Consider the following 22,881-nt stretch of genomic DNA (forward strand, 5'->3'; position numbering starts at 1 on the left):
GTGTCTCGTGGATGAAACGTGGCCAAATGTGTCACTGCTCCAGCTGCGCCACCGGTGTTTGTTGGAGAATAACCTCACGACATTTAAATGGACGTTTTCCAGGAGATTGTATCCAACATCATTAGGTTGTTAACAGGAGCTCAGATCGTGAGTGAAAGCGCTTCCTGACCCTGGTCCTTAAGTTGATGCCGATGGTGCCATCGCCACCATCGGCACGGTCATGAATGTGATATAATTGAATAATTTCATCATTTGTAAACCAAATTTGAATTCTAATTGTGTTGTACTTCACAGGAAGACAAGATGACAACCACGCAGTTCTTCAGGAACTGCTAATAGTTTTTGCATAATGCACAAAGTCTTATGGGTTTTCTGGTCTGCACGATGATCCTGTCATGATGGGTTTTCTCGTTATTTACAGATTCGATTATCGGTCTTGCAGAGCCACAGATTGTGTATATGCACCATTTGCTAGGACAATTGAGCAATGGTTATCTCACTATGCTGTGAATCCAGCAACCTGAATTTAATTCCTGGCCACAGTTGACATCAGCAGTGATGCGATATCTGCGCAACTCCTGGGGGCACCCCCCCTCCCTTTCATGAAACCAACTATGACCAGCGAGGTCAAGTAAGGTGATACAACAAAAACAAAAACCCACCACGAACATGGCATTGGGAGACATCCAGCAGTTGATTGATAAGGTGATGAAAATTATTACACAACATTTCTCATCACGCAGTTAGTTGTAAACCTTAATGATTAGATGCAGAGCCCACATTCTTATTTGTTTCAGACAGAGAGCACATGATGTGTCGTGGCCAAGAAATTAACATATCCTAAGCTATAAACACAACCACAACAAGGATTAAGTGGGACATTGTTCCAGTTATCCAAATAAGTGGATTGGATATTCAAAAGTATCTCCCATCCACCCTTAGAAAATAGTATGCAGGAAATGAGATAATACACCTATGTGACCCACCCGAGTACACTGGCTGGAATATTAAGTCTATAATCGCCTTGGAATTGTACTATCTCTTGGCAGACTGAAACTCTCACAGAGAAATACAAAATCAGCAACAGTTGCCGTTCACCATTAAATTGTAGTTGACGTCACCAAGGCATCCTGTATGTGCGTACTCTTTGTTGAACTTATTTCGCACCGTACATAGGCAACCGTGCTAATCTGTGCCAGGCTAGGTTCTCAACAGACCTACATTCACACATTCACAAAGATCCCAGTACAGAAGCTGCCGGGGCAAGTGCTGTTAGAGAGCACCTATTAAGGGAGTGGCTGGTGTGGCCGGCACCACACCCAGCCTGCTCAAGTGCTCACGTTTGCACACCGCATCAGGTACTCGTTGAAGACTGAAATCAACTTAGGGGAGGCTCAGAACCAGTTCAGATATTTTCTTGCCGCAATTTTAAGCCGTAGCTGGGAAGCGAACTGAAGTCGTCAGGTTCGTAGGTCAATGCTCTCACCACCCACTGCATGACCACCTCCCGCACACAAGCATGGGCACACGTATACATTCAGGATGTCGTATAAGGTTTCAGTAGTGGTTAATAGGGGTTACGTTTGTTGCTGCTCAGAATAAAGTACACACATTTCCAGACCACCGGAGGAAAATTACATGGTAATAGCAGCTTAATGTATGCTAGGGAATGGAAATTACAGAGTTAATGTTGTAGTAAGTAAACTATTTTGTTTTCGTGGAACACAAATCACGGAGACATTTCTGCGACGCTGCTTTGGCTGTGGTGCACAAATAACAAAACCTCAACACTTTTGACTATCACGAAAAGAGATGGCCATCCTTCTGCTACGAATAAGGGCTATTGTCCAAACATCGCCTGTTATATATTTATTTCATTTAAGGCAGTGTTTATTGCCAAATGTGTTGCGAAATGACTGAGTAAAGTGTTATAATTATACACAACCACTGTTATACCGCACCTCCAATTAGCACGGTTGGATACGGTGAAAAAGAAGTTTAACAGACATAGACTTGCAAGATGTCTAGAATTCTAAATGTTTAAATCCATTTACACTATGAGATCTCTTTTACCAGTGGCAAAATGTAGTAGTAGGTTTTTACCCTTTTAAACTGGTACAAAACTGACACCTTTATTCAAGGCATCATGTTTGCAATGACCACAATACAAGTAGTCAAAAAAGCAAACAAAAAGAAGCAACTCTGATAATGATAATAGGACAGTGCATATTATTATCATTATCAGAGTTGCTTCTTTTTGTTTGCTTTTTTGACTACTTGTGTTGTGGTCATTGCAAACATGATGCCTTGAATAAAGGTGTCAGTTTTGTACCAGTTTAAAAGGGTAAAAACCTACTACTATGTTTATATCCACCTCTGTATGAAGTTGAGGTTTACTGTAAATTGCTAAGTGGGGTGTCGCTGTGGAAGAATACCCAGCTCAAATCCTCAGCGTTTGGCTCGGCCCATCATCTCTACCTGGTTTATAAAATGAGTACCACTTGATGGAAAAACAGCAGTGGGTGTCCTATGAACGGTATGGATGCCACTATGCGCCGATTAATTTATAAAAATCGATTTGATAATCACGATTATTCCATTTTAGTGTCTAGGAAGGGTCTGTTATTGACGATTCATGCTACTTATATGCAAATTGTATGTATGTATGTTGAACTTTTTTCGCACCGTACGTAGCCAATCGTGCTAATCGGAGGTGTGAGGGGAAGGACAAAAAACTCAAGACAAAGCAATTAATTAAGAGACGAGTTTTCAATCTCGCAGCTTATACGTGGGATGTTAGCAGTTTTTGTGTTGGAAGATTGCAATGAGCTGATGTATACACAGTGTCCTCCGTTCTGTGAGCACGTAACTCCAGTGGCGTCCTAATAAAATTACGCACTCGCGTTACATTTTGGTTAATAGCATGAGCAAAACTGTACAAAATGAGAATGGGGATTTTTTTTTTACAAACATGACCGACGAGACACAAACACGTTAAGACGAGAAATAATCTCTGCTGGAATCGAAATCGTGGCACCCGAATGTTGCGACAATTCATGGGATTTCTGGGCTCGGGGTAAATTTTGTTACACGCGGAGCGGACAGATTGCGCTTTGCCACAAGAATGCGGACCATCGCCTCAGACCACCAGCGGAGATGTTTGAGCAGCCCAGCGCTCGTTTAATTACAGGGACACACTTCGACGCTGTGCTAATGCACCACACTCTGTTGTGCAACACATTATCTCGTGTGATTAATGCACTGATCGCTTCCGAGAATGTAAGCAGCTAGCCAAAGCATTACAGCAAAACGTCTGTGTGGTCCGCAAAGGGCTGTTTTATAGTAAAACAAAAAAGTTCTCTGCTGCTTGATTATCCTTCAGAGTTCCGTGATGTCTTGCAATACTGGTATCATCAGGATCTGTTGAAAAAAGAAAGACATGTCTCTGCTTGGCAACATTTATTTTTCAAACCTCGATTTCTGTGCAGCTGCGTTAAGTTCACTGGAATCCAAAAATGCTCTGGGGCCTCTAAATCAATTTTCGTCTCGCGCTGCTGCTTGGACTTGTTACGTCTGTTTTTCTGCCGATTTAATGGAATGCGACCTTAATTACCACCAGGATCACAATGTAAACAAAAGTTGCGTCCCTTGGTGGGCCACATGCGCAAAATATTCACCACGAATCGATAAAATAAATATTTATTTGAGCTTTGGACTGCGGATAATTTAAATTGTCTCTAACACAACATGCTAAACAATTGCATTCCTTTAACATGATGATACATGATAGAGGGTGATAATGCAGTGAGTTGCATTGCTCTGTCTACCCATATAAAAGTAACAATAGGTAAATAATAAATGTATACTTATTGTGCCACGTGTTGCTCGGCACGGTGTCCGACGTTTCGCTCCAAGTGTCAGGAGCTTCTTCAGGACTCGGGAATAGTTCCTCAATTCCCGAAGAATCAGAATCGTTATTTATCCTGGAGAAATCCGACGAGCTTCTGAAGCTATTTTTTCAGAGTCGTCCAGTATGGGGTGGGTCAGCAAGTTAGAACAACAAACAGTGGAAACAACGGGAGGAGTGCAAAGTATAGGAAAGGTAAGCAAATCACAAAAAATATAGTTAAAATAGTTATTAAATAAATTAAGTATAGAAGTTACAATTACATAAGTACGCCAAGTCCCAAGCTTGGGCAAGGCGGCAAAACAACAGCGAAATCGGTCCCAGACCACACACAGTCGCTCGATAAAATTGCAGATGAGCATTGCAGCTCCCATCACGCAGAGTGAAGCGTCAGACATCACGCCGACCAACAGGCGGTAACAGCGCCAACACACACCGGGAGGAAGGTGTCCAGCGCAAACCTCAACTCGAAATCTTACTTGAGTGGTTTAACACGTAGGCTTTCGCGACCGATATTATTCATTATCAACGTTTTTGGGTTTAGATCGCGTTATTTTATAAATGTGTCGTAACCCTCCACCACCCGACACGGCCAATCGGCAAAAAAGTGTCACGTTGACAAAAGACATAGTTCACTACTTTAGCCCACCGGTGTGTTGAAGAGTGGCGAATTGCCCGATGATGCTGGATGCAATTACCAGCGAAACGTCGTACTCTAAAATTGTAAATGTAGTTGTTTCACTCTTCAACACACCGGTGGGCTAAACTAGTGAACTATTTGTCTTTTGTCAACATGACACTTTTTTGCTGATTGGCCGTGTCGGGTGGTGGAGGGTTACGACACATTTTTAAATAACGCGAGCTAACCCAAACACCTTTATTATGAGTTACTTGAGTGGTGCCGTAACATTGCTTGCCGATTTCACCGTTCCGTTAATCTTTGACCCCCGTAAGCGAATCTCTCACCTCCCTCGCTGCATTGTGCCTATGTTTGTTTGGGGGGAAGCCTGCAATCAGAGGGAGGAGGAGAGTTGGAGAAAGAGTAGGGGAGTGGGTATTGTGGGCCGCGGTGAGTGCAGAGAGAGAAAGTAATGGCCATTGTTGTCAGGTTCATTCTACTGAACATTTGTGAAAAGAGCTTTATAGCTCATCAGATTCCTCCAGGACAAATACATATCCTGATTGTGATTTGTAGACGTTTGTCTGCCTTTGGAGTATAGTGGTCTACATACTGCAAGGTACAACCATTGTGTCTACATGTTGATTAACACGGCGATCCATTTGTAGACACCCCACTGTTTTATCATGACCCTTTTTGTACTCTGCAGGTGATCTCATCTTGAAAAAGCAACGGCTGCATATTTTAATTTTACGGATGAGAGATTGCGTTAAAAATATTTAACGAGCGGATTCGGATCTCTCAGAAAGATGTGGTCGAAGCTTTGAATTCAAATGCAGTTTTGTTCTCTGTTTAGCTGTTATTTTGGTGGGGTATCTGTAAATGCATCGCACTGCTACAGTAATCAGGGTTTTTGTTTGTTACTCGTGCATTGCTTGTGGCAAGTACGAACAAAGTTTTGAAGAAGAATCCTTCACTGAACAAGGTTAAGCCTGCAGTCAAAGCAAGCGATCAATTTCATAGTCTCTCCCAAATGAAATTCAGAGGTGGAAAGTATGAAAAAAAATATCAGGGCTTGTGCAATATTTGGCAAGCATGACTCATGAGGCAATTGAACATTCAGTTATATTTTACCAGCCTGGTCGTCTGTGTGGCATGATATAGGCAAGCTTGTATGCGGTGCGTGCAAATTTCTTGTCTCTCTAATCGGTGAATAACGCTGCGTGGATTAAACATATTTCCTGGCGTATTTACAGGCGTATTTGCACGCGGGTGTGAGGTCGTTAGCCGCATGAGCGCAAAGCGAAATGAATAAATTAAATATAAAAGGTCCTCTGTACTGGGAAGCCTTGTTGCTCACTGAATAAAAAAACTCTCCCACAAAGCATACATATTTTATCAGCTCGGTGAGACCGTGGGTGGGTAGGGGGGGGGCGACTTTTGCACTTGTATATTGGGAGCACATAATGGAGCCCTCGGCCATGGCTGGTCATAGGACAGCTTGTACGACTATTCTGGGACCATTTTAAGATCATTGTTTGTCAGTGGGTGTTCTGAAGGGATTTGCAGGGAGCTTATTCCGGGAGAAACCATTTCTCGGGCAGCTCGTGTGACTGACTTTGTCCGTATATCCCCCCCCCCCTCCCAGAGGCATGAGGCCAGCGGAGGCAGAGCTGTTGTACATCCAGGAGGCAGAGAAGCTGGAGGGCTATGGGGAAGAGAGCTTCTCAGCCAAGGTGAGGCCGGATGGGACCATGTGTTGACGGTGAAACGCAGCCCGAAAAAAAACGCCTACGTTTTATTTTGTTCTCAAAAAGCGAGCGTCCGTCCATTGAGGTCGCGACGGTTTTAAATGCGTCGCGTAGATTTTGAGGCGACAGAGGGCTACGACACCAAGTTACTAATGAAACGTGCAAGATGTGGCCGGTTGGCTCAGGGGCAATGAGCCCAGCACTGCTGAGAAATCCTGGATTTGCAGATGGGTAGCCACCCATCGGTAAAGCTAGTTCTCAAGCGTTGTAGTGAGTTTATGTTAGTCTCGCCAGTGAATGCACGCAAAAGAATACACCATCGACATTATCTTCCAGCTCTGGGAGAGAGAGGAAAAAAAAACATATCTGCTAGACTGGCGTGCGACAATCGTCTCAAGTGTAGCAGTGTATGTGGGAAAATGCTCCCCCTAGTGCAGGGGTCGGCAACCTACGGCTCCGGAGCCGCATGCGGCTCTTTACGGGTTGCTTCTTGACGATATGTACGTGAGTAGTATGTACTCAGATGCATTGCGGCTCTTGAAATACTGAATTTTGTACCGAATTGGAAAGAAATGGCTCTTCTTGTTATTTTGGTTGCCGACCCCTGCGCTAATGTGTGCATGAAGTGAAGGTCGCTTGAAGGGATCTCTGAAGCAGTTTTTGTGTTGTTGCGACATCACTTTCCATGGGCTGCCCTCCAAGGCGCTGCTGTTTTGGACAGTTTTGAGTCTTTGCCTCGTGGCACAATGGCGGTGGAAACTGTGGGGAAAGACAAAACATGAATCACTTTTCTGGAAAAGGAAAATTCCCCATTGTCTTTTGATTTGCATAATCGCCTCCCTAATCACAGTTGTATTAGGTGATTTGAATTACCCCAGTGCATTATGAAATGTGTTGGTTTAACACAGGCAGCTCCCACCATGCACTTCATGTCATAACGTAAGCCTGTTGTTACCGGCAATAGCAATCACATTGGTGCGATGCCAAAGGAGCTCACGATGGCATTGGCCCTTGAAAATTACTTTCAAACTTGCTTCTGATAGCCAGCTTGGTACATAGTCTAATTACAATTTTTTTAGGTCTTTTCGTTTTTACTAAGGACATCAAGTGCCCACGCTGGCTTCTATCCATGCGCGTAGGTGCATTTTTCATTGTGGCTCAAATGCATTCTAACCCATGTGCTTTTGTTCTGTAGGTTCGGGTTTCACTTTATTTCAATGTCCTTTTAAAATGCCTAATATTGTATGGGTGCTGCCCTCTTTTTGTCATTTCACTGCTGGATGACAGCTGCTCCACCCCACCCGTTGCTCCTCTTTTGCCCCCTGTGTGTACCACTGTCGACTTGCATTGTAAAGCACCCGGGAAAGGGCGCTAGATTAATCCTAATTAAAATATAATAGATGAAGGGCCCTGCCCTCACTGCATTTGGTCGTGCGGTTTATTTGAACCTACTTCACCACGCTGGTCAATGTCAGTTGGTAAAGGCCGGGAGCATAGACGTATGGAACATTGTGCAGTACAACAGTGGATTTAGTTACACTGCCATCTGCTGCCCACAGTGTAGAGTGGGGTGGAAAAGTGCAGTGGTTGCCCAGGCCCCACTGGAACAGAACTCGGAGGTAGCTCTGTGGTGTCCGCTTCCACGGGTCATTCTCAAACATGAGAGGTTGTGCGAGAGATGCGAACTTATTCCTCGTCTCGTAACATGATGTTGACAGCACGACGGGATACAGTTTGGGAAAAAGCCTTTTTTCCCCCCTCTTAAAGAAGTAAAAAATAAATACGTTTACAAGGAACGCTGATGACAGAATAATAGCAGAGGGGGCTGGACAGGCAGGGCATTTCAGCCGTTTCCAATCACGTTGCGACGTGTGTTGTATCTTTCCAGCGATCCACGAGGAACCAACTGCAGCAGTTGAGTAGAGCTCGTTGTGAATTCGAGCAAATTAGAACGTGTACAATGCATGCTACGTCAGTGCAGCACTGATAATGGCGATGTGTAATGTTGATGTGTTCAATTTTAGCGGTGATTTCTGGAGGTTGTTGCCTAGCAATATAAGTGGCCTGCTATGGAAAGTGATGAAAAACACAATTATATTTAGACGTTTGACGGCTTAATTATTTATGCATTCATTTTTTTAGTATGATTTGTATCTCTTCTAATGGCAGTGGGGAACTGTAACCCCACGTATAGCTCCCGTTTATATAACGCAGAGACCTAAACAATGCTAATACAGCGGTGTTCCTAATTTATTTTTAAACGTGCATGTCCAATTGTGCGCATCCTCTCACTTATTACGAGCAATGCTTACTTTTAGCGAGTGCCTTTCTTAATAGGGAACATGAATAATTCATGTGTTCGCTCATCTACCAAGTCCCATCAGTGAGGCACATCAGCCAATTGAATATAGAGCCCTCTGAAGCCATTGCTGCTGTCCTACATTTTTCTCAAAAGGGGAAAAAACGTGTCCACTGCTCTGGTACCGACTGAATTCAGTGGCTCAAACAATTGACATAAAATGACTTGAGCATTCACGTTCATAATAGCTGCGTGGACCGGGCAGAGTGGTTAATTAATAGTTTGACTCTAAATTTCGATTTAAAGCTTTCGTGATTGCAGGGATTCATATTCTTGGTTCTTTCGGTAAAGTCACGTAGAAGGGAAATAATAAAAATAAAACAATAAAATTCTTTACTCCGTTTGACTCTAGTCCTTGTGGCGCCTATTACCGGTGGGGTTGCCGTTTTAAAAAGGGGCCAGAGTAATCGACCTAAATAAAGCAGTCCTTTACAATTCATAGTCGATGAAGCTCCCACTTAATTGGCGAATTGTTCCAGCTCTAATTATACCGGCACCGTAAGTGTGATTGTTCGCTGCTCACCCTTCCGCTCCACGTACCCTTTTTGAATCCTTTATACTAAGTTCACTTGCTTGCTTGCTTGCTTACGACCGTGTAAATCTTTCGGTCGTTTTTTAACCCACTTCCCGTGATCCAATCGAGCTGACATTTTGCACACAGACTCGTTGTGCGTGACAATGTATTTTCGTGAAAATTTTTTTCAAAAATTTTACACCTTTTAGGAAAATGTTTTTATATTTAATTACCAATTGCTTAATGGTGGCAGACAATCATCTGACCCATAGGTGGCAGCCATCTCAAGCCAGAGGACGAGAGGACTCTAGCCGCCCATTTCAAAGACCAATGTGGGCTGGGTTGTGGCCCATTGAACACGCATATAAAAGATTTATAGTGAAAAACTTTGTTTTTACGGGTTAATTTTTTCCTCCTACTTCACCATCTCCCCTCCATCGTGCTCTCCCCTTTAGTCACGTCTGTTTGACCTCTGGCCACGATGTGACGGTTTGGGCGTTTGGAGCCGAGGGCGCCGAGTGGTCACACAGGACCTCGATGGCAGCGAGGCGCGGCTCGTGCAAGGCCCCTTCGTTGAGGGGTGGGGGGGTCCTCTGCGCTTGTGGCATTTTCACCTCTGCGCTTGTGGCTGCAGCAGTGGAAATGTCACGCAATTTTTTTTTTTAACTCTCTGGCTCTCTTGCCCTTTGCGGTGTTGTCAGAAATGCTTAAAATGAGGCCGAGAAAAGTTACCATGTTATATATTATTTCGCGTTCGCCAAGCGGAGGCTCGAGACGTCCTTGATTAAGGCTAAGCTTGCGAGAGTTGACAAGCTTCTAGAATTGAGTCGGGCTACGTGAGCTTTTCCAGTGCTGAGCTGCATTTAACCCGCTGGATGCAGTGCAGACGAGAGCCAAACACACGTAAACTGTGTTGTAGAAATCTGCGCTACGGTCGTGTGACGGTAGCGGTAGAGGAGGTGACGGATTGACAGAGAGACAGTGGCTGTACAGTGATCGGTGTGCGGACAGCTGTACGTTGCTTACTGCCTACCGGAGCTGAGCATGCTTTTTAAGTCGTCAAGCAAAACTCCTCGCCAGTGAAAATGAAGTTGTGTTATTTTTCTCTCGTCAACGAATAGCTGTGCAAACCTGACAGCCATATCTTCTTGCAGGACACATCCGGCAGCGACGTTCTGCTGGGGACTTCCTACAACGGAGTGTTTGTTCGCCACCGGAACGAAAAACCTCCCGTCACGTTCAGGTCGGGGTGGTTTCCTGGATTCTCTTCTTTCAGTCTCTCTCAGTCTCATGCGTCTTTCAGGGAGGGTCCTGCCAAGTGTTCGCAGTAGTTGGGGCAGGGGGAGGGGTGGTTTGGTTGGGACGATGCTGCTATGTGTAATCCCGAGTTAATAATTTGCAGGAAATTTATCAGCAATATTACGGGTTTTTTTGCGTTGGGAGGAAACTGGAGAACCTGGAGGAGACCCACGCAGAACAGGGGAGGGGGGGAGAACACACAAACGTCATGCAGAAAGTCGCCCGAATTGGGAGTTGGACCCAGGAACGTTCTTGCTGTGAGGCACATGTGTTATCACTGTGCCATCCAAACTTAAACTAAGAGTTGCATATCGTAAGAGGGCTAGACCAAGTTACCAGTGAACACCCCAAGAGGTGGTTGGGTGACCTTAGGGGTCAGCAAAGTACTGAACTGGCACAGCGAAGATCCTCGGTCCGATCCCGATCCTGACACCTGCTGTATATTTTGGAGTTTGCATGTTCTCCCCGTGGTTGTGTGGATTTCAAGTCCTCCGTTTTTTTCCCCTCCACATTTAGAAACATGCGTTTTATGAATTTCCACTTGATAATCCACTTTGTTGAGCTATCATCTATGGCCAGGTCACTTCTCATGGGCCTTCCCTGGTATAATAAAAAGTTTAGTGACATTTTTTGTTTAGATCTGGGCAGACACCTGTGATTACATTGGGCTCTTAAGTGCAGCAATTTGATGGTCTCAGGCCTGGTCACCAAATTAAAATAAAATGTTTTTTTCACTAAATTGGACTAAATTCCATCTGTGAGACTTCAACATTGCAGTTTGTTTGACGTACAGTGAACCCTCTTCGCGGGGTGTGTAAAAAGGCATAATCCTAGTGTGTATGAAGATGCCTTTTGAAGTGAACTCAGAATTAGTTCTGTGATGTCATCTTCCGGGCCCATTTTATCTGACACATTGCGATTCACTGCAAGCTGCAGAGGTCCGAGTGGAAGTTTCATTGTCCAATGACAGGATGCTGATAGCACAATTGTAATGTGACCAGGGTAAGATGTAAAAACAAACACCATTTTTAATGCAAACACATGCATGCATGTACCTGTATAATGGATGTGGTAGCTCATGCCTGTAATCTAGCAACTTAGAGGTGTGGTTACATATCAAGCGGTGAACACACACACACAGCAGCTAAGAACAACAGGGGGTGCCTTTAGTATGCAGTCGAGAAAGTAGATTCCTGGCCTCTCTGCGAATAATTTGAGTGTTCTTCCTGTCTCTGCATATATCCGTTCAGTCAGTGGTGAATATATAGTTTCACTTGTGCAATTTCCATCACCATTTTCCTTTGTGGGTTTTTTTAAAGTTAGAATTACACTGTGTTATTACATTTCACAATGTCTAGCCACTATTTTAAAACGTCTTGCTTTTATATTTCTCGGTAGAAAAACCACGATTAAGCGCCCGCAAGACCCAAACTCACGCTTTCCCTGTCGGAAGTGAGTAATGAGGGTGAGAATGCTGGTGTGTGTGCTGTTCCGTTTGCTCCTGCCAGGGTTGGCCACTCGGTCGAGTGAAGGCTTTATCTTGCCTTTCCTATCACACAAAAACCATAATAAAACATCCGCAGGGGCTTTTTACAAGCAGCTCCCATGGGCGATCGCGTGGAAGCTTCTCATAAAGGATTAAATAATCGTAATAGTAAAAATTTCTAATTATTGTTATTATTTCAGTAACGCCTGGGGGCGCCCGTATTATGAGTCACGGCTCGGCTGAGCATTGGCTGTAGTAGCTCAAGCGAAGACGAACTCAAAGTCACGCTCAACTTTCAGCTGCCCTGTGAGCATGGTCCCAGCCGTGCTTGGGAATTACCGTGAGCTGAGCCTGAGCCGAGCCAGGGCTGAGCCGCTCGAGCATCTTCCGAGAGCAACAGCTGAGCCGGTTCAAGCGTGAGCCGAGCCACGTGAAAGAGGCAAAACCAGAGCCAAGCCGTGACGGGAACAAAGCCCGAGCGGTCTGTTTACCTGCTCAGCTCAGTGTCGGGCTTGTTTTCTTCTCTGTTGGCGGCCGAGAGCAATTGGTTGAAATTCAACATTGCCATGGCAGTGGTTTAAAGTACACTCAAGTCAATGATGTTATCATGACTGTTTGATCTCAGAGGGAAAAATAAATGTTAAGTGAATGCAGCATTCGCCTGTGACCAAATTATACAGGATATGATTGGTGTGTCTGATCTTGGATAGCGCTTGAATTGGTTACAGACATTCATAAAACAGGTGTTTTGGGCTGCATGGCTACGTGGTGGGGCAGCAGAAGGCATTGCAGCAAAATCAGTTGTTGCACTGTACTTTTATGTTCCTATGGCTAATGCTCCTTCCCCCACCTTCAACCAAAGCCGCACTGACCAGCATGGTGAAGTATGGTCGAATAAAGCCCCTCCCCACGATCCTGCCCGGCGTGGTGAGACCCTCATCTTGACAGATGATTGTGACAAGGGCTGTACATTTACACGGAGCATTGTACGCTTGTTTTAAAGTATATGTTTGGTCACTTTTGTGGTAATTGAATTTACAATCACACTGCATATATGTTACACTTTAAAATGTGTTTGATATTTGGCAACTTGTTGTTTAAGCATATTTATCTGATAAAGCTCCCAAATCTGATGGCTGATTTTTAAGCTTTGCGCTTTCGGTTGTTGTCCTTTTCCGTAATTCCATTTCGGTGAAATTGAACATTGATCAAAATGCTCATTCGTCTGCGGTTACCTTTTATTGAATCAGTTGCACAAGTTGTCGACGGCTTGGCGTCGAGTTGTTGCAGCATGATCGCCGTGGTGGCGATCATGCTGCATATACAGGATTTGAAGCTTTTGTGACTGCAGGAATCCATACTTTTTGGTTCTTTCGGTAAAGTCACGTAGGTATAAAATCAAATAAATTAAATCACGACGTTTTGCCCACTTCAGCAATTATTTCCACCTGATGATGGGCACTTGGGTTGTGCCCGAAACGTCGTTATTTAATTTATTTTATTTTATACCTACGTGACTTCACCGAAAGAACCAAAGAGTATGGTATACAGGAGGTCGTGGGTTGAATCCCGACCCTGACGCCTGTATATTTGGAGTTTGCATGTTATCCCCGTGGTCGTGTGGATTTTTCTCCAGGTCCTCCGGTTTTTCCCTCCACAGTAATCAACATGCGTTTAGAGTATTTGGCTGCTATAAATTTCCACGTGATAAGCCACTTCTATGAGCTATCATTTGTGGCCAGGTCGCTTATGAAAAAGAGCTTTATAGCTCAGTGGGCCTCACCTGGTAAAATAAAATAAAATAGCTTATAGTTTAAAAAAACTAAGATCGCGAACGTTGTTGCCTTTGGAAAGTCACCGAGCGGCGTCCGCTGCTTTCTATTTGTTCGACGCGCAGGTGGAGCAACATCTCGCACGTGTCTCATAGCAAGTCCGCCTTGGTGATCGAGCTCACCGGCCGTGTGGAGAGCCTGCATTACCAGCTGGTGAGAGAACGACGCAGCGCGCACAAAGTTCGAGGATTTTATGCAGCGTCTCGCTCGACGAGAGCCCGGTTTTCTCAACTCGCAAGACGCTGGCACAGAAACGGTGGGCATTGTTTGTTTTAATGAGAGAGGGGGTGGCAAGTCCATGCTCGGCAGAGGAAAGGGAAAACATAGGAAGGTCTTGCACCTGGCCTTAAACAAGGGCAGGGAGTCGATTGCACAGGAGGCTGGTGGTAAAGGGATATACCGACTATAGGGAGAGTAGAGTGAGCGACTTCCAAATGTTGGACAGAGAGGAACAATGCACCGTCTAGTGGCATTGATAAAAATGTCAACTTAGAGACCTTCAGATTCAGCCTCTGGGTCGACTTGATTCCCCGAACTGATTGCGATTGTTCTGTTGCAAAAAAACTATGGTTGATTTGATCGCAAACCAAACGTCAATCCCTAGCATTTCAACTACGAGTGAGCTCCCAGCCAGAGTAGATGTTTCCAATGCAATTATTACCCCTGCAACACGAACTGAAAGCGCCGATTCAAACCGTCACAACACAAACCTCCGCTTGTTTCCGGCGCCTGCACGGAAGATTAGACAAAGAAACAAAAAATGATTCCAAGAACTTAACACGCCAAAAGAATTGCGGTATATTCTCCCAGATTGCAAATACGGTTGTTGTTGTTGTTGGCCGCGGCGATGGCGGTTGCGTTGGTCGCCACGTTTAAAAAAAGAGTTCTCGGCAGTTGCACCCACACGTGGAGTTACCCGCAGCATTCCGGCGGCGACAGTCACGCACACGTTGCGGAGATGATAGGCTGCCGCGGGAATGTGACCGCACGCTGCGGCGTGCCGTGGACATAACGCACACTGGGAGGCTTGTGGCAGCGCATGCGGGCGCCGTGCTTTGTACCGACTTCGTGTGGCTTGTAGTGGGTTAGATTGTTTCGTCGTTTTTGTTTGTGTTGGTGGTCGAGACAGCAGGGGGGGTGGGTGGGCGCTTCAACCTTTAGTGAGTGGAACAGCCAGTGATTAATGCTTACAGCTGCATGCATGCCTCTTCCATTAGCGGCGGAATGTAGCGTTTGTGTATGTGTTTTTTAAGAGGTACGTTCTGATATTGCACCTCTGGTACACCATCTGCCAGTGTGACCAAGTTAAAAGCATTTACAGTGATTAGTTCTTTACTTTCTTTATTTCATCATGATTACTTCACTTAGTGGTAAGACCCCCCCCTCCCCTTCCTCCCCCCCCCCTTCCCCCCCTGGTCAGTTGCTGTTGGTATGGGTTTTGTTTTTAGCATGTTGAGTGTTTTTGTTTTGGTGCTGGAATCTTTGGAAAGATTCCACACGTACAAGGCGTGGACACTTAAACTCTGCAATTAAAGTTCACAAACATATTTGCTGTACTGTCACCTAAAGGTCACCTTCACTGTAAGTGGGTGCTTTTTGCAGACCGCAGACTTATCCATGATCCGTCAAGTTGCTGTAGAACCGGCTGTTATTCAGAGTGTCCCTGAAGGTATCATCAAATATGAAATGATAATAATCACTCGCCAGTTTGAACTGCTGAACTTGAATTTTGAGCAATGCATCCTTTCTATACTTACGTATTTTTTTGTTTAACCAAATGGCTTAAGTGAATTTCAGCAGCACTCAATAGAAGAATTTGAAACCGTCACAGCCAAGATGGGCTCCCAAATGTTGTTATGATCCGTGTCGCCGATGCCATTGCAAACATGTGGAAGATTATCGAGATGAGACTGGTGTGATTATATATTCATATCACCAATTGTGTATGTATATATGTATATATATGTGTAAGATGGGTAGTGTAGTGGTTAGTGCCCTGCGCTATGAACTCGGCAACCCGAGTTCCATTCCCGTTCATGGCCAACACCAGTGAAGATTATATGTACTGATCCTAGGCCTCCCCTAGGTCAACTCTGCCTCAAATGAGTACCTGGTGCAGTGTGCAAACATCATCACTGGGGAGACAAAGGCAGTTGGGACATCCATCCCCTTGTGTGCCGTGTCGGCCTTCATATTGTTGGGGCAATGCTGTAGCACTTACCCCAACAATATGTTAAATGCTATAATCGGGGATCTTTGTCTTTAGACATATATATAATGTAATCGACCTAGCTCGGATTGTGCTCTGGTTTTACATCTTTCTTTTTTAATCCACCACTGGATTAAGGCCTCGTGTCATGTCAGTCATGGGGTTTTTTTGACCAGACCTCACCATGTTGGCCTGTGTTAGGTCGTGGCCAAACTTGGGTGTGGCTGGATTTTTACTTCAGTGCTATAACTATTAAACTATGAAACTTTTTTTTTTATTTTACAAGGTAGGGCCCACTGAGCTATATAACTCTGTTTTAGAAGCGACCTGACCACAAATGGTAGCTCAACAAAGTGGCTTATCACGTGGAAATTTATCGCAGTCAAATACTCTAAACGCATGTTGATTCTAAATGTCGAGTGAAAAACCGGAGGAACCAGAGAAAAATCGACGCGACCACTGGGAGAGACATGCATACTCCAAATATACAGGCGTTAGGGTTGGGATCGAACCCGCGGCCTCCTGTATACCAGGCAAGGTAGTTAACATCTTGCCACCGTCGCACCACCACTTCATAATTATGATTTTTTAATAACGGTTGTACATTCATGACCACTCTGCACAACTCTTACCGAGTAACCTGTGGCCTGCACGACAAAGTGAGTAACATCGCCCGTAGCACAGGACGACTGCGGACTGAGCGTCCGTCTCGGGCTCGCTCGCACCAAAGACCCTCGGCGCCTTTTGTAAACAAAGCAAGGGGTCGCAAGCAGACTTGACGCAGGCAAACGTTTGTGTCTGTTGCAGGAGGACATCGAGACCGCAAAGTACCTGTCGCGGGTAATCGAGGCGCGTCACAAGTTCTACACGCTGAACAAAAACCTCACCATGTAAGTTGTGGCTGCCGATGTTGTGGGAAGCGTAGCGGTGTCGGCTATTAGAAGTTACGCGCGTTTCCCCCCCCCCCCACCGCCTCTTCGGAATCTACTTTGTATTCTGGGTTCTTGAATAAAAGAACAAAATTTTAATAACAAGTATTAGCATGCACGGTACTTTGTACCTAAATGCCAAAGCATCTGAAAATGCAAATGAGTAAAATGTCAAAAGAAAGGATAGAGGAGAAAGATTATAATGAGACGATGGAATAACTAATGAACTACACGTAGATTCATAGTCAATTAATATTATCGAGCAATATCGATTACTAAGCTCGCGTACATGCATGCATTAGATTACAAACATAATAATTTTATTAGATTTGTACATGTTGCGTGTAATGGAAAAGTGTGCCCCATGCAGCCACTAGTGGCCGCTACATTGACCACAATATTGAACTCAATATTCGATTCTCAATCGCAGGCTGACATATCCCTGGCTCCACACTTCCGAGTTGCCAATCGAACATTGTGTCCGATGGGTGAAATATGCGCAGGTTATGAATTGTTTGTTATTGTTTATTATTCATCATTGAATGGCTGAGGGGCAGTGGTGGCTGAATTGTTACACCCCTAGCTTCCAGCGAGTAATCTGGCGCATATTTACCCCACAACTGGCGAGTCAGAGGGTAACCCCCGGAGTATATGTTTGAGTATTATGAGTGTTTAGAAGATGAGGTGGAAGCTTGTGCAGCATAAATACACGGCATGGAATATAGGGTTTGTCAGAGTTAATTTAGTTTGTGGGATTAAGGCCAAATCCATTTTTCTTTGCAATGTTTGTTAGAAAACAGTTCAACTGCTGGGGTGTTTGAAACATGTTTTCCTCAATATTTACATAAAACCCATTTCCACCAGCACATAAATTGGACGTAAACGTGTCAGCCAACAAATTGTGTTCATAATAAGTCTTGGAAAATCTCAATCTGATGGCAACATTGCATGCATGGAATTTGTAATTTTTATATTTTCTCCTGATTTTTGTCACTTTCATTGATCTCAAATGCCGCATACAATAATTAATTAGCATTCTTCACCGCGTATGTTGTTGTGGTTTAATTTTTTTGTTAAATGTGTTGGAAAGATGCATTTCTATAAATTATTGACCAGCCATTATAATCCGCAAGCGAAACATCGTTTCATGTGTTGGTGTCGTTGTGGAGTTGTTTTGCTCATGGCAATGAAATTGTGAAAAAAAAAACTCAAACAGGTCATTTAATCTTCTTGGTTCTTTCGGTAAAGTCACGTAGAAGGGAAATAATAAAATAATAAAAATAAAACATAATAAAATAATTATCACGACGTTTCGGCCACAACCCAAGCAGCAGTCCTCAGGTGAAGAACAGGTCTATATTTCCCTTCTACATGACTTTACCGAAAGAACCAAGAAGATGAATCCCTGCAGTCACGAAAGCTTTGAATCGAAATTAAGGTCATTTAGTGTTAATCAACATTACACGGGGCAGACACGAAACCACCATAAAAAAAATTTGGGACCCACCAAATTATCGGGAATGTACCCTGAAATCAACAGCATACCCAATATAAACAAAGGCTCATTGTGGCGTTGACCTGTGCGATGATGAGCAGGGGATACACAGCTCCTTGGGTTTAGCTCATTCTCCAGAGGAGAATTGACACACACTCTCCCCTTTCGCAGAGTGATAAATACGTGTTAGATTCCTACAACTGGCTGGTGTCTGTATACACTGCTGCAGTTAACAATAAAACAAACATGCCGCTGGTTTTTCGTGCATGGTTGTGGGATCTTGTGTCACCGCTGCTGATGGGTGTCTGGAAAATGGTCTTGAGATTGGTCCTGTAACTAAGCCAGCTTGCTTTCGGTGATGCCACAAACTGGAGTTGATTGGACAGGCATCTACTACTTCTTCTTGGTTCTTTCGGTAAAGTCACGTAGAAGGGAAATAATAAAATAATAAAAATAAAACATAATAAAATAATTTTCACGACGTTTCGGCCACAACGCAAGAAGCCGTCCTTAGGTGAAGAACAGGTCTGTCGGAAAGACAGCGCTGTCTTTCCGACAGACCTGTTTTATTTTTATTATTTTATTATTTCCCTTCTACGTGACTTTACCGAAAGAACCAAGAAGATGAATCCCTGCAGTCACGAAAGTGGAACCACTGGCCATTCATCGTCATCATCATGATCCATGGGCAGATAGGCCGTAGGTGTCCACTGCACATTACTTTCCTCTGTCTTGTGCCAATATGCTTAGGTAGTGCCATTGGTCTCATTAAAGTCGTAGCAAATTAAGAGCAAAGAGACTGATAGCCTGTACTGTGTACGTTGAATTTCCCTTGACGCGTTTGAGCTGTAAGAAGACGTAGCTATTCACGGTCAATGTAGCCAATGACAGTCAATGTAGTCAATGACACTCAGCAGTTGGCTGAGTGATAAGTAGATCATGGATAAAAAACTGTTTTTGTCTTTGGAATAGTCCATTCCAAGCCTAGCCGGATTGAGTCCTGTAACGTACAACTGGAGCAATTCCAACAGATCAATCAAAATTAAAATTATTTGTTGACTAGTGTACGTGAATAGGTTGTACCTATCATATGGAGAGGAGCAGTTGCAGAGTGGTTAGCGCACGGCACTAATAAACCCAGCAAGCCGAGTTCTATTCCCAGCCACGGATAAAATCAGTGGCGAGTAATATTTGAACCGGTCCTGACCGCCCACTTTCGCCAACCCTCACTGACCAGCATGGTGAAATATAGTCAAACAGCCCCCTTGAAACGGCACGGGGAGGACTTTGTCCAGCCCCCATGGCTTGTACAAAGGGCTGTAAACACGACGCTTTACATTGATATGTTTTTTAATAGCACCTGCCTAGACTTTTTGGCACGAGCAGTTGATGTTCAATTTGTACGGATGCTTGCTTAATTTTTCATGCATGCCAGCTTAAGCATGGTGGATTAGTGTTTTAAAGCATGTGCAGCATTGACACAATTATAAATCCTCCTGCCCTTTAACCCCTTCGCTCACAGATCCCACACATGAACGAAGCCATAATATGAAATAGCAGCAACCAACTCCGGACTTGTCCCAACAGCTCGTACATAGACATGGCATGGTTTTACGTGATAATTCAGTTTAATACAAAAATGGACATGGATTACACTATGTAACACAATTTTTGTTCCTGGGTAGTAAGTGTTATTTCGTAATTGCTTATGCCTAAAAAGTATAGAAAATGGCTATTATTCCTCACAAACTTCGCTTTTGTGACCAGGACAGTGATGTTTTTTTAATTTAGCTATTTTCAGTGAGAAAACGGGTGAATTTGTTTATTTTCGTTCACAAAAAGATTTAGATGCGAGTAGTTTTTCGAGATTGTTCCTCCCCCCTCCACACTTATAAACAAACATGCGTTGAGTATTTGGCTGCTATACAATTTCCACGTGATAAGCCGCTTCGTTGGGTTAGCATTTGTGGCCAGGTGTCTTGTAAAAAAGAGTTATAAAGCTCCAGTGGGTCTTACCTGGTTAAAATAGTTTATTTTAAAAGAAAAAATAGTTTAGTTTTAGTTTATTATCATGGATATGTTTTGTTTCAGATGTCAACGGTAACTTGGAGACACATTGCAGCGATCCAGGGCTTTGAATTTATTTCCATGTAATTGCTCAAAAGAATTTGATAAATGAAGTAACTTGGATGGCCGTGCGAGGTTAATTCCTCTTGTCAGATTCTACGCCAGCACTTTTGAGATATTGGGCTCCAGCCAGTAGGCTGAGAAGAGAAAACAACATTTTCAGTTTGGAAATGGTTTTCACATGGCAGAGACTTCAGAATCAGAATCTTTATTCATACTGGAGGAATCCGATGAGCCATGAAGCTCTTGATCAGTAGACTTTCGATAGTCGCCCCACGGTAACGTGTCATTGCATGAAACACATCTGGCACGCAACGTTTTTCCTGATAATCTTCGCGCTCCCGATAAGGAACTTTACTTTGATTCATCGAGTGGTCTGTTCTCTCACTCACTCCTGAGAATCTTGCATATAGGTGACCGGCTGACTCAGAGCTCAGACCGCTCACCTGTCTACCGATTTAGATTCTGGGTTCCAATCCAGGTAGCACTCTGGGAGTTAAACCATATTCTCAAGTGTAGCGAATTCATGGACTCAGTCCGGTCTCCAAATTACTGCACAAAAAAACTGTTACTTTAAATGTTATTCTGCACTTAATTTTGTATAGATTCCATCTCTGAGAATTGAACGTATTGGTTTGACACTGTGTGGGTGGGAGAGTGCTGCACTCTGCTGTGTGGACCGGGGGGGTCATGTGAAGGGATTTCAAAGGTAGAGTTAGTTGATAACCATTTCTCTTGGCCTTTTCTAACGTGGAAGGTTGCAATGCTCTTGAGAGATTTGAATGGATGCTTCATCTCATGGGAATGGCGTGGATAGCACAAGAGGAATACAATTTGGGAAATAGGCCAAACAAATTAATTCTAAATGTGTCATTTTGGATTGGGCAGCTTTTGGCAACTTCTGGCGCTTGAAAATGTTAGCGTGATGATCTTTCTATGTATTATGTACAGGTAGTCCTCTACTTACGATGGAGATGCGTTACGACGACCCCATCGTAAGTCAAAAATATCGTAAGTCGAAGATGGCCTAGCCTACCCCCAGGAGTCTTAAAGAACGGTGATAATTTAGCAAAACAGCAATTTACAGTACCGTACTGTATAAACTATATACTGTATGTATTTATTAATTACAATACTGTATTGCACAGTAAAATGTTAAGTAAAAAAACAAGGTAAATTCTTAGCCTACCTATATGAACTGCAATTTAATATAAAGATTTTTTCAGGAAACAACCCTATCTGCTATACAAACTTTTAACATGCATGGAACACCGAGACAACTTAACTCCGTTGACCGCTGGTGAGAGTGAGGCATCACCACACAAGGCGGGAGATGCGTACATCCCAGCAGCGTCCCCAACGTACAGTATCGTACCTCGTACGCTGCTGCGTTTGCCTGCGAAATTTAAAATATTTTACAATTTTGTCGTATCGCCATCGTAAGATCGAAATATCGTAAGTTGGACCATCGTAACTCGAGGACTACCTGTATTTATGAATGCATATGTTTGAAGCAAGTGGCCCAGGCAGTGTGCTCACGAGCATTGTGAGGTCATGTGTTCTTAACTATCTCCTTCATGGCACTTTCTTTGCCAGGTGTGTCATGTGGAACATATTGATTAATCCATTACTGCAATTGACATGTGGTTTGGAAGATGCAACATTGGGGCAGACAAAGCACAACAGTAGGCGACTGCCATGGTTAAATAGCGCCCTCTATGAAAAAGTGTGGATAAAGTAAAAAAGTAAAATGTTATTGACAAGAACTTACGCGTCCACTATCTCACACGCGTTTGTAGGAACGTCGGTGTGTGTGTGTGCGCTTGCTTGTGAAAGAAATTTCCATCTTTCCATACAGTGCCGTTTCCTTTTCAGTGATAGTGTAGCGGTTAGCACGCTGCACTATAATCCCGGCGACCCAGGTTCGATTCCCGCTCACGGTCAACATCGGTGACGATTATCTGAACCGGTCCCGGGCCTCCCCTAGGTCGACTCAGCCTCAAATGAGTACCTGTTACGGTGTGTAAACATCGCCACTAGGGAGACAAAGGCGGTCGGGCGTGGTGGTGGCCACCCACCCCCTCGTGTGCCGTTCTGGCCTTCATAGGTGCTCGCTAACAGCACTTGCACCTACAGTCTATTGAGGCTATATGGGGGATCTTTGTTGTGAAAGAAATTTCCATCTTTCCATACAGTACCGTTTCCTTTTCAGTCCCTTGAAATGACCGCGTGCTTTGTTTGGCACTCCCGTCGACTTTCCTGCATTTTAGCCGCTACCTGGCAAGCTGTAGGCGACGACTGCTTTGCTCAGAGTGCACATTCTTACAAAATGTTCTCGTTCAAACACCGTTGTT

At 44.0% G+C, this 22,881-nt stretch overlaps 1 protein-coding gene across 2 annotated transcripts in view; it reads left to right on the forward strand.

The window, feature by feature from the left end:
- The window catches only part of LOC144723627 (tyrosine-protein phosphatase non-receptor type 14-like), an 87,294-nt gene that overhangs the window by 33,989 nt on the left and 30,424 nt on the right, over positions 1–22,881 (forward strand). The window contains exons 6-10 of one of the 2 annotated variants that reach the window (XM_078602506.1): positions 6,175–6,262; positions 10,305–10,393; positions 11,848–11,901; positions 13,833–13,920; positions 16,784–16,866. In XM_078602506.1, the coding sequence (XP_078458632.1) occupies positions 6,175–6,262; positions 10,305–10,393; positions 11,848–11,901; positions 13,833–13,920; positions 16,784–16,866 (402 nt within the window). The remainder of the gene's footprint in view (positions 1–6,174; positions 6,263–10,304; positions 10,394–11,847; positions 11,902–13,832; positions 13,921–16,783; positions 16,867–22,881) is intronic. The other variant, XM_078602507.1, reaches the window with a different exon arrangement.

Source organism: Lampetra planeri, chromosome 18 (genome assembly GCF_965212315.1).
Source record: "Lampetra planeri chromosome 18, kcLamPlan1.2.h2, whole genome shotgun sequence".
Classification (NCBI taxonomy): domain Eukaryota; kingdom Metazoa; phylum Chordata; class Hyperoartia; order Petromyzontiformes; family Petromyzontidae; genus Lampetra; species Lampetra planeri.